Consider the following 22209-nt stretch of genomic DNA (forward strand, 5'->3'; position numbering starts at 1 on the left):
AATTCCTCTCCCTTCTCTGCAGCTGCTACATAGACCAGCAGGTGACGCGCGTGGCGTGGTTGAACCGCTCCAACATCCTGTACGCCGGCAATGACAAGTGGTCCATCGACTCACGGGTGCAGCTGCTGACCAACAGCCCCTCGGAGTTCAGCATCATGATCACCCATGTGGACGTCTACGATGAAGGGCTCTACACCTGCTCCTTCCAGACACAGGACAAGCCCCACACCTCGCAGGTGTACCTCATTGTGCACGGTATTGCTATTATTATTACTATTTTTACTATTATAATTTCATACCCACCCTCCACCACCAGCAGCCCCAGGGTGGGTTAAAACAAATCAGAATTCAAAATCCTTTACTGACGGCACCAGGTGTTTCTCCAGCAGCATTTCTCCAAATTGCCCAACTAGCAAAGGTGCAAAAGTCCTGCCAGCCTTTGCATCTGACTATGTAGGTCTAACTCCCCAGACCTCAACCCTCCATCTCAGAGGAGAGCTGCACTTTGGCTCTAGGCAACTTGGAATCTCTCTCCAGCTGTCAAAACCAAACAGAGACTCCTCTCCTCTGCTCCTCCGCTGGTTCCCAGCCGCCTGCGGGATTTCTGCAGCATTGGCAAAAGCCACAACTGCAATACTAGCCTACCCCATAATTACACCCAGCCCCCCCCCCTTTTCCCACGGTTGCTGGAGCTGGGAAGCCAGTTCAATAGGAGCTGATTGGACCCCGGTCCGGAACAAGGCGCCTGGGCGTCAGGAAACAGCTGTTCTCAGCTCCTCCATCATTCGCCGTCGCCTACGTCACCCCAACCTATCAGGGCAGACAATGGGGATCATTAGGCCCAGTCAGGAAAAAAGCAATTTCTTTTTCGGGGGCTCTTCCGCTGGGACAGAGAAAGCAGCTATTGGGAATTAACCCCGAAAGCACTAGCCTGAGGATTTGATGAGGATGCACTCAAAATGCAGCTGTTTCTGGGGTGGGACAGCTATTTATAACAAAAAAAGGCAAACAAACTGGCTAACATCATGACAGGAAGACAAGTATGTATTGCAAGGACCCCTGGAGAAGGGGAGGGGTTGCAATGCTCCTTTGCTGACCCCTTGCCCAGAGTGACATTGCATTTTCTCCTGCGGAATCCCCATCTGCTGTGCCCTGGCCACTAAATGTTAGTGATGTTGGGTGGAGAAAGAATATGTGTCCCTCACTGCAGTCCCAAGTGCAGGGCTTCACATTGGTGTTAATGGCAATAATGGAATCAGTTAAAGGGAGAGAGCTGGGGGCATCATCAAGTCAGATATGAAGGCTAAAAAATCAAACCTTCAGTTCCCTGCATGCTGGCTGGTGTCCAATGGGACTGGTAGGGTGGAAGGCAGGGAGCTCAACAGTAGATGGCGCCAGAGCCTGCTAATCCCAGTTATGTCCCCATCCTTCTCCCTCCTGAGTTCTACAAGGGCCACACTGAGACTAAGGAGCAGCAGGAGGAAGCTGACAGCCAGGGCCACCCCTGGGACCGAGTGGAGGTAGTAAGGCAAGCAGGTGCGGGCTGGCTAAGAGCAGACTGGGGTTGGCTGGGCAGTGTCCCACCATCCCAACGGACTAGCCTTCACTGTCTCTCTGTCTTCGTAGATCCACCGTAGATACTTACCCTTGCTCACTCCAGGGAGCATGACAGATCATTGAATGTAATCAGTGTCAGCTCTAGGTTTTATGGGTGCCTCTATGCAAGTTGACTTCCGGGAATGAGTCTTTCAACAGCGTTCCTGCTGCCCATTTACTTGCCCTCTCCCTCTGGACCCTGTCTGCAGGAGAAAGAGGGCAAGACGAGCCAAGGGTATCCACAACTCCTCATTGCACTTGCCAAAAGTCATGGGAGTTGGAGAGGGCAAGTGAACAAACAGTCTCAGCAAAGAAGGAAGGGGAGGAGCAGGGGCAAGGATTATTAGAAACAGCAGAAGCAGATTCAGGACAGCACGACTGGTTCCTACACACAGGGCCCAAGGGACAAGAGGGTGTCTTCCCACATTCTTCCCAAAGCCTAGGACGTGCTGGGCTTTGGGAAGGAGGTGTGAGGCTCTGAACAGGGTCCTAGACTCCTCCTTCCTCCTTCCCAAAGCCTAGTTAATGCTTTGGGAAGGAGGCAGGAGGGCTCTGAGACCCTGCCACAGCCACAAGCCTCCTTCCCAAAGTCCAGCACCTTGCTCACCTGGCATCAACTTTTGGCCTTTGCCATATTACCAAGGTCCTCCCTTGCCCCCTACTGGAAGTTGAGGCTCAGCTGGTACCCAGTGATGCTGATACCTGGCATTACCACTGAATGCAATATGTAAGAAGAGAATTTGAAGACAAGCCTGTAAATGGTTACTAGCCACGCTGTCTATGTTCTGCTTGTTGTAGGCAAAATGCCTTTGAACCCCACTTGCTGTGGGAATCATGACTGGGGAGAGCAGTGTTGTGTTCAAGTCCTGCTCATGGGCTTCTCATAGGCCTCTAGTTGGCCACTGTGAGAACCCAATGTTGGCTTTGGTGGGCTTTGGCTTCTTCTTATGCTCTTAAGTAGTCAAGCGACCAGAGTGTAGCTTTGCAGTCAAACACAATCATTTGTTAATTGCTGCAGGGCAGCTGGCTGTTCAAAACCTCAGAGGCACTGTCCTTAGGGTTGTGTCAAGGAAGACAGTGCCCCCTAGTGTTGGGAGGCCAGTAGCTCCTTGATATTCACTGCCTCTCCCCTCCAAACTCTGCAGTCCCTGCTCGGATCGTGAACATTTCGTCAGCAGTGACCGTGAACGAGGGAAGCAACGTGAATCTGCTCTGCCTAGCAGTGGGGAAGCCAGAGCCGACGGTAACTTGGCGGCAGTTGAAAGGTAAGGGAGGCTGGAGAGGGGAGGAAGGCTGAGGGTAACCCCTTTGTCCCCAATCTGGAAGAAACTTACTCACCCCTCTGAGCAACTGGTTTCCTCTGCTAATGAATGAAGGCAGGAAGAAGGAAACCTGTTTACAGATTAGAACCATATGAACCCACCCAGACCCTGAAATCGCCACCTGAGGCCCTTCTTTCTGTGCCTCCTCCATGGGAGCTTCAGAGAGTGACAGCATGAGAAAGGGCCTTTTCTACAGTGGCTCCCTATTTGTGAAATGCTCTCCCATGGAGGCCCGCCTAGTACCTTCACTGTTCTAGGTGCCAGGTGAAAACGCTCCTCCTCAACCAGGCTTTTGGCTGATTAGCATTGTATGCCCCTTTAACTGTGTTCTTTAAATGTGAGTGGGGGGAATGGGTTTTCTTTGTTCCGGTTATTGTTTTTATTATGTCTTTTGTGTTTCCGTTTTGTATTTTTATGCCTTGAGATCCGCGGATGAAGGGTGGTATGCAAATCTAAATGAATAAAATAAATAAATAAAATCAGAGCCGACGATTGCCTACATCTCAAAGCAGGTTTCGACCCAAATAAATGCAACTCATACCCATTTATATCTGTTAAGCAGGTGAAATTTGGTACTGGGTACAGAAATTAGCACCTCCTCTTTCTTTCTTTTTTAAAATAAGTAAACAAACAAACAAAGTTTACACTCCTTAAAATTGCAGAATGGGCTTGAAAGAGTATCTTCGATGGCGAGTGAAATCCCAGAATTGTGGCAGAAAAGATATTGCAGTGGCAGAGAGTGAGAATCTAATCCCCTGCTAAACATAGCCCCCTAGCTCCTCCCCATGACTTGTCCAAGGCAGTGCTTAATTATTCCAGCTGCAGAATGCAGCTTTTCTTCTTTTTCTTGGTGCAGAGCTTTGATTTGTTTATCAGCACGCACAGCTCCACCTCCTAGGCAAAGCTGCTCCCCATGCTTTAGCACACATAGCTTGTGGGGTGTGTGGGATTTTCACACTTACGATACTGGGATTTTTAAGATTTTATTTTGAGTTTTGACGAGTTGCCTAAAATGTGTTCGAGGAGGGAGGAGAATCAGGCAGCAATTAAATCCTGCTGGGAAACCTAAGATACAGACTCACAGGAAGATGGAATAAATCCTCACCTGGTTTTGATGAATGAGCAGTATCGTGAGCTGCCCGGGGTGGCAAACCGCTCTAACCCTAGCTTGTGCCTAGTGTCCTCCCAGGCTTTTAAACTTTTAAAAAAGCCTTTCAATACCTTAAAGCTGATATTGATTCCTATTTTAGTCTCTAATTTGGTAGGGGTTCAGGTATTTTATCTGTACACTTATAGAGGTGTGTGTGTGTGTGTGTGTGTGTGTGTGTGTGTGTGTGTAAAAGCATGTGTTATTTAATCTGATTTGACGTTTTAATTCATGTTGTGCATTGCCTAGAGGACTAGTTGAACAGCTGGCTAATAAATGTAAATAATAAATAGATAAATAAAAACATATTTCATAGAATCATAGAATCATAGAATCATAGAGTTGGAATAGACCACAAGGGCCATCAAGTCCAACCCCCTGCCAAGGCATTCCCAAACATCTCTACAAAGGCAGGAAGATGAAAATAAAATCAGGGACACATGGGAACACTGATTTCCCCAGGGACACAGTTCCCAGAAAATAGGCGGCAGACCTTGGAAACACAAATGGCAGCAGGACTCAGCATCCCTGAATAGAGCTCGACATTGCTGGTAGCTGCCTACCTGCCCTCCTGCTTGCTGGTCTCTCTGGGGTTGGCCACGTTAGGCAGTTCGGAAGCTGTCATATTGATGTCCCCATAAAGCCCTGGTGAGGTCCTACGTTGGAGCCTTATGCAGGTGGTGCTGTGGTGTAAACCACCTGAGCCTCAGAAGGTCAGCAGTTCAAATCCCTGCAATGGGGTGAGCTCCCTTTGCTCTGTCCTAGTTCCTGCCAACCTAGCAGTTCGAAAGCACGCCAGTGCAAGTAGATAAATAGGGGAAGGTAATCGGGAAGGTAATCGGCATTTCCATGCGCTCTGGCTTCTGTCACAGTGTTCTGTTGCACCAGAAGCAGTTTAATCATGCTGGCCACATGACCTGGAAAGCTGTCTGTGGACAAATGCCGGCTCCCTCGGCCTGAAAGTGAAATGAGCGCCACAGACCCCATAGTTGCCTTTGACTGGACTTAACCATCCAGGGGTCCTTTACCTCTGCCTCACCTACATTGTGGCCTGATGATGATAATGATAATGATAATGATAATGATAATGATGATGATGATAATAATAATAATAATAATAATAATAATAATAATAATAATAATAATAAATTATTATTTGTACCCCACCCATCTGGCTGAGATTCCCCAGCCACTCTGGGCAGCTCCCAACTGACTGTTAAAAACAACACAGCACTAAATATTAAAAACTTCCCTAAACAGGGCTGCCTTCAGATGTCTTTTAAAGATAAGATAGCGGCTTATTTCCTTCACATCTGAAGGGAGGGCGTTCCACAGGGCGGGGGCCACTACCGAGAAGGCCCTCTGCCTGGTTCCCTGTAACCTCACTTCTCGCAATGAGGGAACCACCAGAAGGCCCTCGGAGCTGGACCTCCGTGTCCGGGCAGAACGATGGGGGTGGAGACGCTCCTTCAGGTATGCAGGAACGAGGCCGTTTGGGGCTTTAAAGGTCAGCACCAACACTTTGAATGTCAAAATGGTCTTGCTGTTCGCCACTGGAGCCTGCTGTAATCCCAGCCGGGGTTGGGTTGTGGGGTGCTGGTGTCAGACGGGTGCACGCTGGTGGGAACTCTGAAGGTCCCCTCCTTCCTGGTGCCAGCCTTGCTACGAGAACAGGGGTGGTTGGAGCTCATCCATTTATCAAGCCCCCGGGAGAGAGGCCGTCCTTAGTTGCTGGGATGTGTTTGGCTTGGTAGGTTGCAGGTTGTGCAAGCTTTCCCCCCCCCCCCACTTCTAACCCACAACCCCCTGTGCTGTTGTCACAGCCCCGGTGCGAGGCAGCCCCTGCGTGTCCAAGGTGTGGATAACAGTGTTGCTGTCATATGTGTTTTCTTGTGTGTAAGTCTGTGTTTGTGTCTGTCTCCCTACTGCTGGCCCTGACCCCCTCCCCGCCACCCCCCTCCTCCCTCCACAACAGATGGGTTCACCAGTGAAGGGGAGTACCTGGAAATCACGGAAATCAACAGGCAGCAGGCTGGGGAGTACGAGTGCATCACAGTGAACGGAGTCTCAACACCTGATAGCAAGCGGGTCCTCATCACTGTCAACTGTAAGTGGTCCTCATATTTGCCTCCCAGTTCTGTCCCCTTCAGCCAGATCAAGGGTTGCAATGTCTGGGGCGTGGAGCTTCAGCTATAAAGTTAGGGATGGGTGGATCTGCCTATTTCAGTTTTCTAAGTTTCCTCCCCCATCCAATCTTACCATAACACTGGGATCCTGAGGGACATCTAGTCCAACCCCCCGCAATGCAGGGATCTCAACACGCAGTCCCACATCCAGTTTGAAACCATACCAGAGCTCGCTTAGCTTTGCAAATAAGCTATCAGTTTTATTGCTGTTTAAATGTAATCCTCTACATTTTTGCAGTAATTTTTGGTTTTATGTCTTTAAAACCCTCATGAACATTTGTCAGAATGTTTAATACAGATTTCTAATGCAAAACTTTTCATATACAATTTTTTCCTTCATTTACATTTTTTTACAAAGTGATTTCCCCCAATATAATGTGTTTTTTGCATATTATTTTCACAATTACAGTGGTACCTTGGGTTACATACGCTTCAGGTTACATACGGTTCAGGTTACAGATTCCGCTAACCCAGAAATAGTGCTTCAGGTTAAGAACTTTGCTTCAGGATGAGAACAGAAATTGTGCTCCGGCAGAGTGGCAGCAGCAGGAGGCCCCATTAGCTAAAGTGGTGCTTCAGGTTAAGAATAGTTTCAGGTTAAGTACGGACCTCCGGAACGAATTAAGTACTTAACCCGAGGTACCACTGTATATCCATTTATATGCACACTTTAGTCTTGTGCATACATGCTGTGCATATACTTGGCTGGAGTAATTTTGCAATGGAGCATATGCGGCGTTTGATAGGGAGGGTTCCCCCTTTACTCTTGTGCATCTTATTTAGTTGGAGAACTGCATCACAAAATTCGGACAAGTGTGAATTTCAAAGGCTTGCTGTGTTTTGGTTTGAGAAGTGGGTCTTAAGTGACTTCTCAGTGAAATGCAAACAGAATTGAATTTCTCCACCAACCCTAGCTGAGACCCAGCCCTTAACTGGGAATCAGGAATGCAGGAATGACTCCAAAGGTGAGCGTGGAGCTGCAAGTGTTTTCACTGCCTCTCACTTCCCCATCTCCTCCCCAGCTTTCAATCACAGGGTATTAACATCTTATGTACCATGGGACTGCCCTTTGCTCCCTTAATAATGGTCTTTTCTACTCCTCCCCTGGCTAAACTACACATTACCTGTGAGATTATTGACTGGATCTCTTGTAAGAGATCCTGGTTGGATCTACACTGATCTGTAAAAACGTTATTAAAGGCTATTTTTAAAAAATGTCCTATTGCTCTCAATGCAATTTCCCAATGGCAACAGATCACTGCTCTGCAGCGCCCCCTGCTATCACATTTTAATAACGTGTTTATAACATTTTAAATGATGTATGCAGATGAGTCCCCCGATCCATATAGATATAATTCAACTGCTGGGGGTTCCAAATTAGAAGTGGAAGAGGGACGCTTAACTCTTTCCCACCCTATCTTGTCCCTCATATAAATCACCTCCAAGTTTCTGTTAGCCCTGAACTGGGAAGGGGATGGAGGAGTTTAAGTATCATCCTCTTCTTTCTGAGACATCACTGGCCAATTCTCACAACGTATTTGGCAACATGGGTGCTCAGGGCTGGTTTACACACATGGCGGAATGAAGTAATAAGGAGTTGGGAGTTGTTAGGCTGGGCTATAGCACTTCAGGCTGCTGGCAGGGAGGCCCGTTTTTAAACAGTGGGGGGAAAGATGGCCTTTAAGATGTGCAGAGCCCAGATTCTCAAAGGCTTTATAAATATTGACCAGGCTCTTGGATCGAAGGCTTGAAAGGCTAAAGAACGTTGGGGCAAGTTCTGGGGCACTGGAGCCATAGGCTTAGGATCACCACTCCCCCCCCTCTCTCTCTCAGCAGAGGCCTTTATGAAACTAGGTGAAAAGGCACATATTATGCAGTTGGCATTGTCCTCCCCCCCTTCCCTTCTCTTAAATCTGTGATAGTGGGAGAAGCAGCAAAACGGCATGAAGAGGAGAGGGGATTTTTTTTTCTTCCTCCTCTCTATCACTCCCTTGCACAGGCAAACATTGTGCCATGGTGTAGGGGTTTATGGGAGATGTGGTTCTTCCAAAGTCATCTTCTTTTGGAGGATGATGATAATAATAATAATAATAATAATAATAATAATAATAATAATAATAATAATTTTTATTTATACCCCGCCCTCCCCAGCCAAGACCTGGCTCAGGGCAGCTAACACCAAATATAAAAACAATTGATTGAAATACAGCTTAAAAAAAACAAGATTAAAATACAACATTAAAACATTAAAATGCAACCTCATTTCAGTGGAAACTCAATCAAAAACTTTTGGGGGGATAAAAATGTCAAGTCTTCACCAAGGCTAACTATCCAGACTGGTTCTACATGGGCCAGAAAAAAGCCAGGGAAGTCCCCAAATAAGAGTTCCAACACAGAAGGAGAAAGGAAAAAAGAAAGAAGGGAAGGGAATCAAATTGATTCCAAGCCAAAGGCCAGGCAGAACAGCTCTGTCTTACAGGCCCTGCGGAAAGAAGTCAGATCCAGATGCCAGGGGGAGGTCTGTCGTTCTGTGGTAGAGCATCAACCAGATTCAACCCCTGGCGTCTCCGGGTAAGAAAGCCTAGAGACCTTCTGTCAGTTAGTGTTGGCAGTGCTGAACCATGTGGACAAATGATCTGACTCAGTATAAGGCAACTTCCTATAATGTTATGATAGGGGAGCAGGGAATTCTTCTCTGACTCAGATTTTTATGCAAGCCAGAGAAGAACTTTTGGAACTTGTACAGCTTTACGTTCCCCTGTTGTGTTTTCCCCAAGCCTGACTTGGGCCGCGTCCATACCATACATTGACAGCGATATGCTACCACTTTCAACAGCATGGCTTCCCCCAGAGGATTCTGGGAATTGTACTTTGTTAAGAGTGCTGAGGGTTGTTAGGAGGCCTCTGTTCTCCTCACAGAGCTGCAATTCCAAGAGTGCTTCAACAATCGATCTCTGTTGACAGGGAACTCTGGGCATTGCAGCTCTGGGAGGGGAACACGGGCTTCTTAAGAACCTTCCCCCTTAAGAAACTACAGTTCCCAGAATTCTTTGGGGAAGCATCTCTACCAGAGGTTGGCAACTGGAGACTATCTGTTGAGGAACAGCTAAGACACCACATATCGTGACTAATATATGCCTCCCACATCAACTGTTGTCTCTTCCTAGACCCTCCAACCATCACAGATGTAAAGGACTCACGTATCCCGATGGGAAAGAATGCACTTCTGCGCTGTGAGGCCATGGCTGTGCCACCTGCAGAATTCCAGTGGTTCAAAGACGACAAACAGTAAGTCATTCTTCTGCCCATTTCTTGGCCCTGGCCAGAGATCCATAACATTGATATCCCTCCAATATATTTGGGAGGGGGAATCGCAGCTTAGCGACTTTGCAACAGGGAGATCCTAGGCTCAGTCACTTACATCTCCAAGTTGAAAGGATCAGTTAGCAGGGGAGGGGAAAGACCACTGCCTCAGACCAGGCAGAGCTCCTGCTAGGGGTCCAAATAGTGTAAGCAGCTTTCTGTGTTCCTTAAGGACCTTTTGGCACAAGCCATTTCTTCTCCCCAGGGCAAGATTGGTGTGGTGTAACCACGTGGTGGAATGTGGTAATGATGTGGACTGAACTACTGCAGGTGTAGGCCTGCTCCCTTTATATGCTAGTTTTCTACTTGCAGGGATGTTTCCCCCCACTTTTTGGCAGCATTAAAACATGCCGCCCCCCTCCTGCCATCTGAAGTGGTACTGTCCATTCTGTAAACTCAGTATCGGTTGTGCTGCAGGCCCAGTCCAAGCCATTGTGCTTGGTAATTCTCAGCAACCTTCAGCACCCTGCAGTTCCCTGGATTCTCTGTGGGAACCAATATCTTGCAAGATAAGACCGGCATAAGCTTTCATCAGAGGTGCATCCCAATTCTCCAATCAGGGCTGGCTGCTGAGCTTCTTGATCTTGTTCCCATTTGGCAAGACAGTCATTACCCTCCAGCAGCCTTTCTCAAACTCAGGTCCCCAGATGTCATTGGGGACAGATGTCATTGGACTACAAGTCCCATCACCCCTAGCTACCAGGACCAGCAGTAAGGACCCAAGTATGAGAAAGTCTGCTCTGCAGTCGTCTTTTTCTTTGCACTCCTCCAAACTCTCCTGTTTAAGCAAATAAATAAAAAGGAAAAGAAATTACGGGACTGGCACTCGAAGGTCAGTGTGGCAGCACAGGCAATGATTGCGGAAGGCCCCGAATTCAATCTCAGCGAAAAGGATCAACGTGGCAGGTGATGGTGACGACCCTTCTCTGCCTGAGATCCTGGGGAGTCATGGCCAATCAGAGCTCTGAGATAGGCAGGCAGATCACCTGACCTAGTAGAAGGCAGCTTCTCTTCCCCCCTCCCACCATGTAACTTCGCTGTGCGTCTCATTAGTTAGACAGCACCGCATGCTTTAACCTTCCAAATGGCAATCTTATTAAACAAACCCACGGCGCGTACTCATGGTCGCTTAACGCAGATTAATTTGTAACTCTCCAAGCAGAACATGGCCCATCAGTCACGTATAGTCCCCCGTCCCCCGGGGGGCTTGATAAACCGTGTGGTGTGGTTGCCTGCCTGGGATTGGGGGGGGGGGGGTGGAGAGAGAGGGGAGCTGTTGTCAAGTCCCCTGGCAGGCCCTGGCGTGTGATGAGTGGGTTGTGTTCACCTGGTACAGGTGGGAAATGGCAATTTGTATAGGTTTGTAGCAGGCGTGGCCAATGTTGTACAGCCCACCTGGTGGTGCTGTTCTGCAAAACCTCTCATCACCCTTGACCATTGGGATGAGGGAGAGATTTGATTTAGTTCACGTTTAAAGGGGAACCCATCAAATTTGCCCTTCCTGAAACAAAAAAGCAAACCCAAATATCGAAATTCACGCTTTCCCGAATTTTGCAATGCAGTTCTGCAGTCAAGCGATGGGAACAAAGGTTAGGGGGGATGTGCACATTTGGCATAGGGGTTCCATTCCTGGGTGGCCTGGGTCGGCAGAGTGGGCATAAGCCCACTCCACCCTCTTCTGCCTCTGTTCTGCCCTCTTCTGGGCTTTGGGAAGGAGGTGCAAGGGCTCTGGCTGGTCCTAGAGCCCTCTCACCTCCTCCTAAATACGGGAAAGTGCTAACTAGGTTCTGGGAAGGAGGAGGAGGGCACTAGGACCCTGTCTGAGTTCTCATGCCTCCATCCCAAAGCCCAGAGCCTCGCTTACCAGTCTTCGAGATAGCATCCCACCCCCCACCCCAGCTCAGCACCTAGTGCATGAGCACCGCTTGCACAGCCTTAACTTTGCCCCTGGATTTTGCTCTTTTCCATGTTTGCATTCATTTGTCAACTCAGTAGGAAGGAGTAAGTGCTGTAGGGAGAAAAAAGGCTCCTGAAGGAAGAGGCGGAGGGGGGAGGGGGAATTTCTGTGCTTAGCTGAACAGCTGAGGCCTCTCTTTCGGGAGCCGAGTTCTGGTTCTGCAGGGATTGACACCTGACAAGATGATTTGCAATTATCTCCCAATCAGCCTCCCAGTTGTTTCCCTCCAGTGTTCCCGTGCTAGCTTGGTGATAACAGTTCATGGTTCAAACCTCTTGCGTCTCAGGGGGGCTGTTTGTGGTTAGAACTGCTCAGCGAAAAGAAACCATGACTTTTTATCTTACTTTATTAGGAAACAATGACAGAGCTGTGGGCGCACTGAACATCAGATGCAAAAAGTCAGGGCGGAGGGTGGGAGGAAGCCACCCAGGAACACAAGGACACACACACACACACACATATACCCAGTGATTTGATAGCTGTCAGTAAAAGCAATGTGGAGTTTATACAAGAAAATTGTCAGAAGCCATAAAATTATGAAGTTCTGGTTGATGAACAAGCAACTGGGGTTTAATTTGAGCTGGAGCTAAGGGCCAAATAGCATATTCCATGTCCAGATTCTCCCAATATTTTTGTTTTTACTTACAAAGCAGTGACAGCAGGCTCTAAATTTGATCAGAGTGGTAGCATCGGAGGGGGAGGCAGTGTTTAATCTGAAAGGCTGCCACACGGGTGAAGGCAAAGGATTGTTCTCTGCCTCCCCCAAAGGGCGGGGTATTTGTTTGGTTGAACATTAAGAGAAACCTGGTGACTTTTAAGAGCAGCTTAATAATAGAACCCCATTTCCTAGAGGGGGGGTGGTTTCTCTGTGAGTAGTGGTGGGACAACCATTTGTGAAGAATGCTCATTTTCGATAAAGCTATCAATGGCTACCACCAGGTTGGTCGGAGGTGGCAATGTTGCTAGAAGCCACAGGATGGGTGAAGATTTTTGTGCTCGGGTCTTGCTTGTGGGTTTCCCATAGGCATCTGATTGGCCACTGCAAAGACAGGACACTTCACTAGACGGGTCATTGGCCTGATGTGCCGGACTCTTCTCCTGTTTTTATTTTTGCTCTGGAACTCACACAACAAGCAGGAGATTGGACTAGATGGTGTAGATTTTGGCCATAGCGAGATGAATCACATAGATCTTCGTGGAAGCTGAACTGTAGGGAAACGGAAGCGGCGCTGATTGAGAGAAACCAAGGAAGGGCAGAAATTGCCTCCTTCCCCCATCCCTTCTTGTAACCAATTGAGCCAATAACCAGCACACTGCAGACCAAATAAAACTCTTGCTCTTTCTGGCTGCCTAGGAGTGCAAAAACAGGGACGGCGGTCAAGCAAGGGGAGGGGAGGAAAGATAATAACATGGTTGCTGGGCTGCATTCGGTTTGGTGAGTCACGGGTTTTGCAGCTGTTCAAACCAAGCCAGGCTAGATGGCTTCATAGATTTAAAACTCGGGGGTGAGGGGAGAGAAAATAGCCTGGATAATAGGAGAGTCTGTATGTGGAATACTTTGCCTGGTAGGAGGGCTGGCGTGGGATATACCATCCTTGCTGCCACATTTAATAAAGAAGAAGCTTCCCTCTCAGGAGTGGCAAGCAACAATACGCATGTGTGCATGCACATTCACACACACACACCACCGTATCAGAGAAAAGGAGGCAGGTGAATCCAGATCTACTGCCGCTGTGGGGGTTGTGGTCCAACAGATGATGGATCGCCTGTCTGACAGGCCAGAGCAGAGATAAACAGCCACTGGGACTGTGGGAAGGTGGCATAGAGAGGTGTGGAAACTGCAAAGGGAGCCCTTGGACTGCATTGGCCTATTCAGCCTCCTGTAGCTTTTGATTTCTGGGGATGCCTTTGAAGCACTCCCTCTCCAAATGCCTCCCAGGATTCGAGGGCTTCCAAAACACCTAGCCTTGTTTCCAGAGCACCTCCAAGGATGCATGAGCAAGCTGCCCCTTTGCAATTTCTTGACTTGGTTCGGACTGATACCTATTTGCGGTTTGCCAGAAAAGTGTCCCCTTTTGCATCTCCCCTGCCCACCTCCTCTGTCCCCGCTCCTCTTCTCCTCGCAAGTTACCAGCAGCGATCCAAAGTGTTTGTGCCTGGGTGAAGCCATGGTGCAGGGAAAGGGATCTAGCAGCACAAATGCGCAATAGGGTAAAGACCCCCTTTTTGTGCACTGGGATTTTGACCACGCACAGACGTGCCAGGGCATGTGGGCAGCTTCCAAGGGTTGCAGTGGTGGGAGGTGCAAACTAATAAACAAGGGCCATCACTGGAAACTTATATCTCTTTAACAAAGGGCTAACTCTCATGCAAAGAAGCCAGGAAATAGAATGCTGATCATGGGCAAATCAGGGACAGGGCATGAGATCACTTGCAAGCTGGTATTTTCTATAATTCCCCGTATTCTCAGAGCACAATGCTTTAACAATGTTACCCGCCCATGCTCTCCTCCCACTCCCTTTTCCTAGCAGAGTAATTGGCGGCGTGGATGGACTGCAAATCCAGAACGAGCGCACTCGTTCCATGCTGCTCTTCAGCAACGTCACCGCTCGTCATTATGGGAACTACACCTGCCTGGCTTCCAATAACTTAGGCTCCTTCAATGTCAGCTTACGGCTTATCAGTGAGTCTCTCTTCTCCTCTTCCTGCTACCACCTCCCCCATCCCTGATGGAGGTTGTGTCTTAACCTTGACTGGGCCCACTATGAAGGGCCCTTCTCCTCCCAATGGCAGGTTTGCCTGTCACCACTTGCACCCTCAGTTTGGCTCCTAGAGCCACTGGACTGGCCGGGCATATGAGAAGTAGTGTGGGTGGGAGAGAAATTGGATCCACTTTGCATCGGAAGGTGAAAACTAGAACTTCCCAGAACAATGCGCAGACCTCTTGCAAAATACACCCATCTCTGAATTTTGCAACGCAGCTCTCCAAGCAAGTAAGGCATACAAAACTGCACGCACTAGTAATGTGTGCATTAAAGAAACATGCATTGGTTAATGACAATAGTATACACAAAAGGCATAATATTAGGGGGAATTGCTTTGTAAACAGATTAATCAAACAAAATTGCAAAAAAAATGTGTTTATTAGGAGAAAGGTGTAAGGGAGAAATGCACACTATAATGGTGGTGAATTTTAAATAATAATAATAATAATAATAATAATAATAATAATAATAATAATAATGATAATAATATTTTATTATTTGTACCCACTCATCTGACTGGGTTGCCCCAGCCACCTTGGGTGACTTCCAACAAATATAAAAGCACAATAAAACATCAAACATTCAGATGGCTTCTAAAAGTCAGATAGTTGTCTATTTCCTTGACATCGGATGGGAGGGCGTTTCACAGGGAGGAAGTCACTACTGAGAAGGCCCTCTACCTGCTTCACTGTAACATCACTTAGGTTCGCAGTGAGGGAACTACCAGAAGGCCCTCAGAGCTGGACCAAACAGTGGGGGTGGAGACGCTCCTTCAGGTATACAGGGCCAAAGCTGTTTAGGGCTTTAAAGGTCAGCACCAACACTTGAATTATGCTCAGAAAAGTACTGGGAGCCAACGTAGATCCTTTAGGACCAGAGTTATATGATCCCAGTGGCTGCTCCTGGACATCAGTCTAGCTGCCGCATTCTGGATTAGTTGTAGTTTCAGAGTCACCTTCACGTAGAGCGCATCGTCGTACTCCAAGCGGGAGATAACCAATTTTAAGAAAAAATATATTTGCAAAGTGATGTACAATTGTGGAGAATGGAACTTCTAAGAGTGGAAAAATGAGACACTGTGGGTACTCAAAATTGACACATTTGCCTAATCCCAGTAAGGTAAAGGTAAAGGTAAAGGGACCCCTGACCATTAGGTCCAGTCGTGGTTGACTCTGGGGTTGCGACACTCATCTCGCTTTATTGGCCGAGGGAGCCGGCGTACAGCTTCCAGGTCATGTGGCCAGCATGACAAAGCTGCTTCTGGCGAACCAGAGCAGCGCACAGAAACACCGTTTACCTGCTGGAGCAGTACCTATTTATCTACTTGCACTTTGAGGTGCTTTTGAACTGCTAGGTTGGCAGGAGCAGGGAACAAGCAATGGGAGCTCACCCCATTGCAGGGATTTGAACCGCCAACCTTCTGATTGGCAAGTCCTAGGCTCTGAGGTTTAACCCACAGTGCCACCTGTGTCCCATCTATCCTAGTAGAGAGGGCCAATTTTATTTCTAACACTCTGGTTAAAACAAACACTTCTTCTCCTCCTCTTAGGACCAGGTTCTCTGGACAACATGGCAGCCTCCAGCATGGAATCTCCCCTCTTCCTGGGCCTGCTGTCATCCGCCTTTGTGACTCTGCTGTTTAAGGTTTAGGGCGGCTGGGGAATTGAAGCAGAAACACGGAAGGAAACAGGTGAAAGGGAATGAATCCAAGAGAGGGAGAGAAAGAGAGAGAGGGGGAGGCATCTCTACTTTCTGGAAAAGATGAAGAGAGAGAGGGAAATGAAATTTATCAAGAACCCCATCACTGTGAGGGATAGAAGAAAACAAAACGAAACGGGAAAAAAATATGCATTTGTTTCTACAGCCATTTATCTTCACACTCCATCTCAGACACTCCCAGTTGAACTTGTTATTTAACACAACCGAAAAGACACAGGGCTCTATAGGGTTGACTGCAGACATTGCTCACCCCACCCCTCACCTCTGCGACTTAAATGGAACAGCAACATTTTCTTCCTTGGGCTGATGGGACCTTTCGTCCTTCGAATACACAGACCCCGGAATACCGATTTCACAAAGGGTTTTGTTCTTTCTGTTATTTTAACCTCCTTTTTTTTCTTTTGGTTCCTTCTTTCGCTGTTGTTTGGGAGCAAGGATTTCAGCAGCTGACAACATTTAGGAGCTTCCCTTTTAATTATTATGATTTACAAGCTGGGCTGAGAACCTCCATAGGCGGTGGAATTCCTTCTGCCCCCTTCCAGATTCATTCAGACAGATTTGCAGGCCATTTGTTATTATTTTTTGCAGCCTGGGGCCAGGAAAACTATCAGCAATATTTGGAAGGCTGCTGAGCTCAGCCTAGGCAGGAAGGAGGTCTCCTTTGGGGCATTGAGAGAGAGGCTGACATCATATAAATGCACTCCGCGAACGCTGTCTGAGGACCAGCACCGAGAACCAAACCCGCAGCCCTTAGACACGACGGCATGCCAGAGTCTTTGGAAGAACTGTTAAAGGTCATAGAGCCAAGTCTGCTAAGTTTTTTGAGGCATGGAATTTCCACCATTTAAAAAGCAGGGGTAAGAATGACCTTCTCCTGACAATGTTGATTGCCAGGTAACGTTATGCGGCCTGTGGAGAGAAACCAGGAAGAGGGAATGGCTGGTTTAATTCTTTGTTTGGCCCAGGAATTTTCCTGCTTTTGACAGTGATTGGGTTGGGTTTTTGTTTTGTTTTTTCATTCGTTGGGGGTGGGGTGTATATTTCCGCTGGAAAAATCATTGCTTGGAACATCTGCCAGCTCTCTAAAATCAATGGTGTTCTTTTTCTGTACTTTTCACAAAATCTTTTCTCGGCAATTTCCCTTGAGCTAAGGACTCCCATCCCCCCCCTCTACCTTTATACACACATACACATATGCACAAACCTACACCAGTATCTCTCCTCTGTATCTTTGTTGAACAAAAGCACCGTGGCACTTGAATTCTTCCTTATTTATGTCTTTATTCTATTTCCCTTCCTCTTTTCTTCTTTGCTCTTCCTAGTTCTCGAGTCATTATTGCTGATTGTATCTCGGGACCCCCCAGCTCTGACTTCAAAGGCTCCCTTTCAGACGGAATTATAATCAGGGTTTTGTGTATTCAGCACTTCTGCACATGCACCACACACACACAAAAAGTCCAACGTTTGGGATAGGATTCAGCATTCGGATATGTCATAAAAAATAAAAAAAAAAAAGTTTCTAGTCCTTTTGTAAAGATAAGCTTGAGAATGTGTGGAAAATACCAGCGGGTATCTTTGTGGATGTGATGAGGCATAGCTAATCATAGATCCAGAAATGCAAGCAGCCTGGTAGAGTGGAGATTATTCATCTTTCTGCAGCCTGTTTATTAAAAGTCTCAGTAAAGGCAGTGATGCAGATAGGTACAGTTGAACCTTGGAAGCCGAACCGCTTAGTTCCCGAACGTTTTGGCTCCTGAACGTTGCAAACCCAGAAGTGACTGTTCCGGTTTGCAAACTATTTTGGAAAGCTCAATGTACGACGGGGCTTCCGTGGCTTCCGATCAGCTGCAGAAGCTTCCTGCAGCTAATCAGAAGCCATGCTTTGGTTTTTGAATGTTTTGGAAGTTGAACGGACTTCCAGAACGGATTCCGTTCAACTTCCAAGGTACGACTGTACTTTGGACTTTGAGGTCCTCTCTTTAGGTAGCGGTGTCTATCGCTTCACTTGCTTCACATTGCAATCTGCTGGCCCTGCTGTGACTGGGACTCCCTCCCGCTCATTCTGCCAAGTGGGGCCTTAGACACTTGCCCTGAAGTCCTGTCTCGATGGAACCGCTGCTATGAGGCTAATAATACCTCTTGTTTTCATGCTGGCCAAGGAGGAGATTCTCCACTTCAGTGGCCAACACAGAAACACAAGAAACTGGCCCCTGAGCTGGTTAGCAAATCCCTCCTGCAGGCTAGTAGTTTTGTAGACCTATTTGCAAGGCTATGTGGGTGATCCTTCCCTGCAGATATATCCCCCATCCCCAGTACAATTGGAGGTAGCTTGAAAGAGAAGTTTCTGCTTGTGAGGTGTGCAGGTTTTTGCATGGTTTGGGCATCAAACTAAATGTTGTGGGAGATGCTGAGAACTGAAGAAATGCCACATGTGAGGCTGATAAGTGACAAGTTTATAAGGAAAGCCCAACACATTGCAGCTGGCATTTAGTCAACACAAAATTGCATCTCCTTCTAGCACACCACATGCCCATAAAGGGGTTGTGTTTCCAAATGTATCAGGAGGAAGTCAACAGAAACACTGGGGATCACTGGTCCGATGACATCTGCACCTTATTGGCCTTGCTTCTGGCATCTTTCCAGTTATCAGTGTGTCTCCCTGTTTTGTTTGTAGCTGCTGATGCCACTACGGAAGGAGGAAGAGGAGATGAAGGGTTGCTGTTTATGACTGCAGCCGCAGATCTCCTATAACGTCTATGTAGTCCAACCCTCAAAACTTATAAGATGTGCTTTGACTAGGTTAATAATAATAATAATTATAATAATAATGCATTTACAGTCAGCAATGGTAATGTAGCCTCTCAATCCACTTAAATGAAACTGCTTGTTTGTAAGATATATCATGCAAATGCATGCAAATGTGTTCAGTTTCCACTGTCCTACACAAGTTGCTAGACCTCAGCATTTCTTGACACAGAATGTAGGTTAGCAGAATAATGTTAGTTTCTTTTTAAACATGGAGTATCTACAGTCCTATGCAGCTGTGCACATGCCAAGATCCTGCAGGAGTACAGAAAACTCAGAATGTGGTAGGGGTTGATTTCAGTTTCCTGGGAATCCCAGCTTTCTTTCTTTTGGGCGAGGGGAGAGCAAGTTCCTAGTTGTTATAGTTATGGCTGTATGCTTGCAAAAAAAATTTGTGCTATGCCTGCTGAATCTCTGAAGCCAAAGAGGTGGCTGAACAAGATCCCAAGTGGTCTTAGCTCCTTGTCCTTCTCCTCGAGTAGCAGAAGAATGATTATGTAAAAATGGGGGGGGGGGTTAAAAAATAGTAGGATGAATTAAACAAAACGAGGGGGGAAATATTGAGTTCATTTGCAGTTTATGCAGATTGCAGAACTGGGCTTTTCTTGGTGCAGAATTTACATTACCTTGCTGCAGAATTTTTCATTTGGCAGACAGTACACAGAGCCCTGGTTATAATTGAGAATCCAGAGCATGCACACACAAGCATCACCACCACCCAACAAAGGCAGCGTGGTGGGACCTTTTCTGCATCTCCAGAAGGAAGGCTCTAGTTCTCACCTTGTTAGATTCTACTCTGGTATCATGTCAGAGGCATCTCCTCCTGAATAGCATTTCCTTGTCCCTCCTACATTCTCAAGGTTATTGCTGTAGCTGGAGGTGCTCCTGACACTCAGCAGAGGTGAGAGAGCCCATGTCAGGACAGGGATGGGAAACCTGAGGCCCTCCAGGTGTTCTTGGACTCCAGCTCCCATCAGCCTCAGCCAGCATGGTTGATGATCAGGGATGATGGGAGTGGCAGTCTTAACAACTATGGGTTCCCCAGCCCTACAGTAGCAGATATTGGGGGTGATTGGTGATGCTCAAATTGTGCCTCCAGCTGAAAGGAGGAAGCGTGGCGCTCTGGTATTGCATATGGTGCTTGGCTCACTGTAGAGACTCGCTTGTGCTTGCTTGTGTCAACATCTGATTGCTGTACATACAGAAGTGGGGAGTGAGAGAGAGGCATCTGTAATGTAGGTGAGGATGCTGGCCAAGCCAGCGCAGGGTTTCCATTCGCATTAAAAACCCTGGTTGAAGCAGGAGTCTCTCTTGAAGCCTTATTTGCCCTTGCGGGAATGGCAGAATGGCTGAGTACCAATGATAACTTCTCAGAGAGCTGGAGGTGATCTTGTGGAGCTTTCTCACCTTCAGTGCATGGGGTTTTGTTTGTTCTTTGTGGCCTGCTGTGGTCCCTAGCCAAAACGTTCCTTGAAAGTTCCACAGTGCTTCAAACAGTAGGAGAGGAAAGCCAAAAGGAGATCCAGCCAGGGCACCCAGGATTGTAGGAGCTGTATTGTGTGTTTTGGTGAGACAGTCCCAAGCAGTGTAGTGCCTCTGTTAAATTATGGTTGACGCACTTCTGTTTAAAAAAATGTACATGAGAGAACAGGTGCGTCTCCATGCAAGCAGGAAACATGGACAGTTTCCCCTTAGGGATGAAATTGACTGGACCAGGAAATACTTATTTGGTCTAGTCAATTTCAGCACTCTTATTACCTGCTATGAGATTAAGGCTGCTATTTTAAGCATGCTTACAGGGGAGTAAGTCCCACTGGGCTCCATGTGCCTTTCTTCCGAGTAAACATGTACTGCTTGGGAAGGGCCCTTAATTAAAAAGCAAGGGAATGGAATGAGCAGACCTTCTACCCCGGGCAGTAAATCCCTTTCTGCTTCCATTATCTGTGTGTACTTCCATAGAGATAAGAGGGGAAGTTCTCCCATACAGCCGGAGAAACAACTGTCTGTACACAGTCCAGATTTCACTCACCTTTGTTGTCTTCTGTCTGTATTCTGTCTTCAGGACTGAGTCATCACATCTGTTCTCCCTTGTGCCCAGGGTTAAGGAGAGGGCATCCAGGCAGATTTGAACCCTTCCATTTTTGATAAATTAAGCACTGCTCAGATGGAGGTCAAGAGCAGTAGGGTAATGAAGGGGGCAGCTAGGCTTCTGATATGCTCTGCAGCTGGCTGTTTTCCCCTGGATGAAGTTGGAATTTGGCCAAGGGGTGCCTCTCTTGCTGGACAGTTCTGCAGCTCCCATTCATTTCAATCTATACAGGAAACTTTCTCAGTAGGGGTGGGGGAGAAATGTGATTCAGTTCTCATTTAAAGGTGAATGTACCCACCCTCACCTTTCGGAACCATACATGAACAAAAAACAACCATCCTTCGAAAAGGGCACGTCTCCAGATTTTGCAATGCAGTTCTCCAGCCAAGTCAGCTGCAAAAAATAAAACACCCCCCAAACTGTGCATATTGTTGTAATGTGTGTATTAAAAATATGCATGTTTGTGAAAATTAGGTTAAAAATGCATTATATCTGTGGAAACTGCTTTGCAAAACATGTGTATATCAGGCAAGTCTGCATACAGAAATGTTTACACTAAGAGGAACACGCACTGAAATGCTGGTTAATTTTCATGAGGACTATATATGCAAACTGTTGTGGAAATGAGGAAAACTGAACATTTTGGACTGAAAAAAAGAAAGGAAAGAAACAGAAACTGAAATGGACGGATTTACCCATCCTTACTTCCCAACTGAGCCCTACATTTCCTCTCCTGCCCTGTACTTCATGGAACTCCAATCTGCCTCAGGTGCTTCCGCATTCCCTCCATTCAGGTTGTCTTGTAGCAAAACCACCCATCATCATCATCATCATCATCATCATCATCATCATCATCATCCTCTCTTCCTCTGCTGCAACATTCCCACTTCAGTTCCATCTTCTCAGCACCTTCACCCATTCATTAATTCATTCATCCATCTGCATCAGCAGTTATGGCTATTTAACAGTGTGGCGCAGGAGGGATACACAGAGCATAGGAATGGTGCATTCTTTGACCCCGAGGGCCCACAGTCTGCATGAGATGGACAAGACAAGGATGGAGAGAGGCCAGGGATGAATGAAGTGGGTTGGCAGTACAGGGTCAGGCAAAGCGAGGCAATCCTCTGTTCTGTCGCTATAAAGGGGAGAAAGTGCTCTTGCACTCTGGTCCTGCTTACCTGTTTCCCACAGGTTGGCCACTGTGAGAAGAGCACATTGTGGACTAGATGGGCCAATGGCCTGATTCAGCAGGTTCTTCTC

The 22209-nt window shown here is 47.2% G+C and overlaps 1 protein-coding gene across 1 annotated transcript in view; it reads left to right on the top strand.

Annotated features, from left to right (window-relative positions):
* IGLON5 (IgLON family member 5) overlaps positions 1-20158 on the top strand; it is a gene marked incomplete at its 5' end in the record, with an annotated part of 135719 nt that extends 115561 nt beyond the window's left edge. Inside the window, 6 exon segments of the mRNA XM_081199795.1 lie at positions 23-255; positions 2742-2861; positions 6041-6172; positions 9419-9539; positions 14100-14254; positions 15886-20158. Of these exon segments, the coding sequence (XP_081055921.1) occupies positions 23-255; positions 2742-2861; positions 6041-6172; positions 9419-9539; positions 14100-14254; positions 15886-15986 (862 nt within the window). The 3' untranslated portion in view covers positions 15987-20158.
* Between the last annotated feature and the right edge of the window lie 2051 nt (positions 20159-22209).

Source organism: Podarcis bocagei (assembly GCF_964188305.1).
Source record: "Podarcis bocagei genome assembly, chromosome: 7".
Lineage (NCBI taxonomy): Eukaryota > Metazoa > Chordata > Lepidosauria > Squamata > Lacertidae > Podarcis > Podarcis bocagei.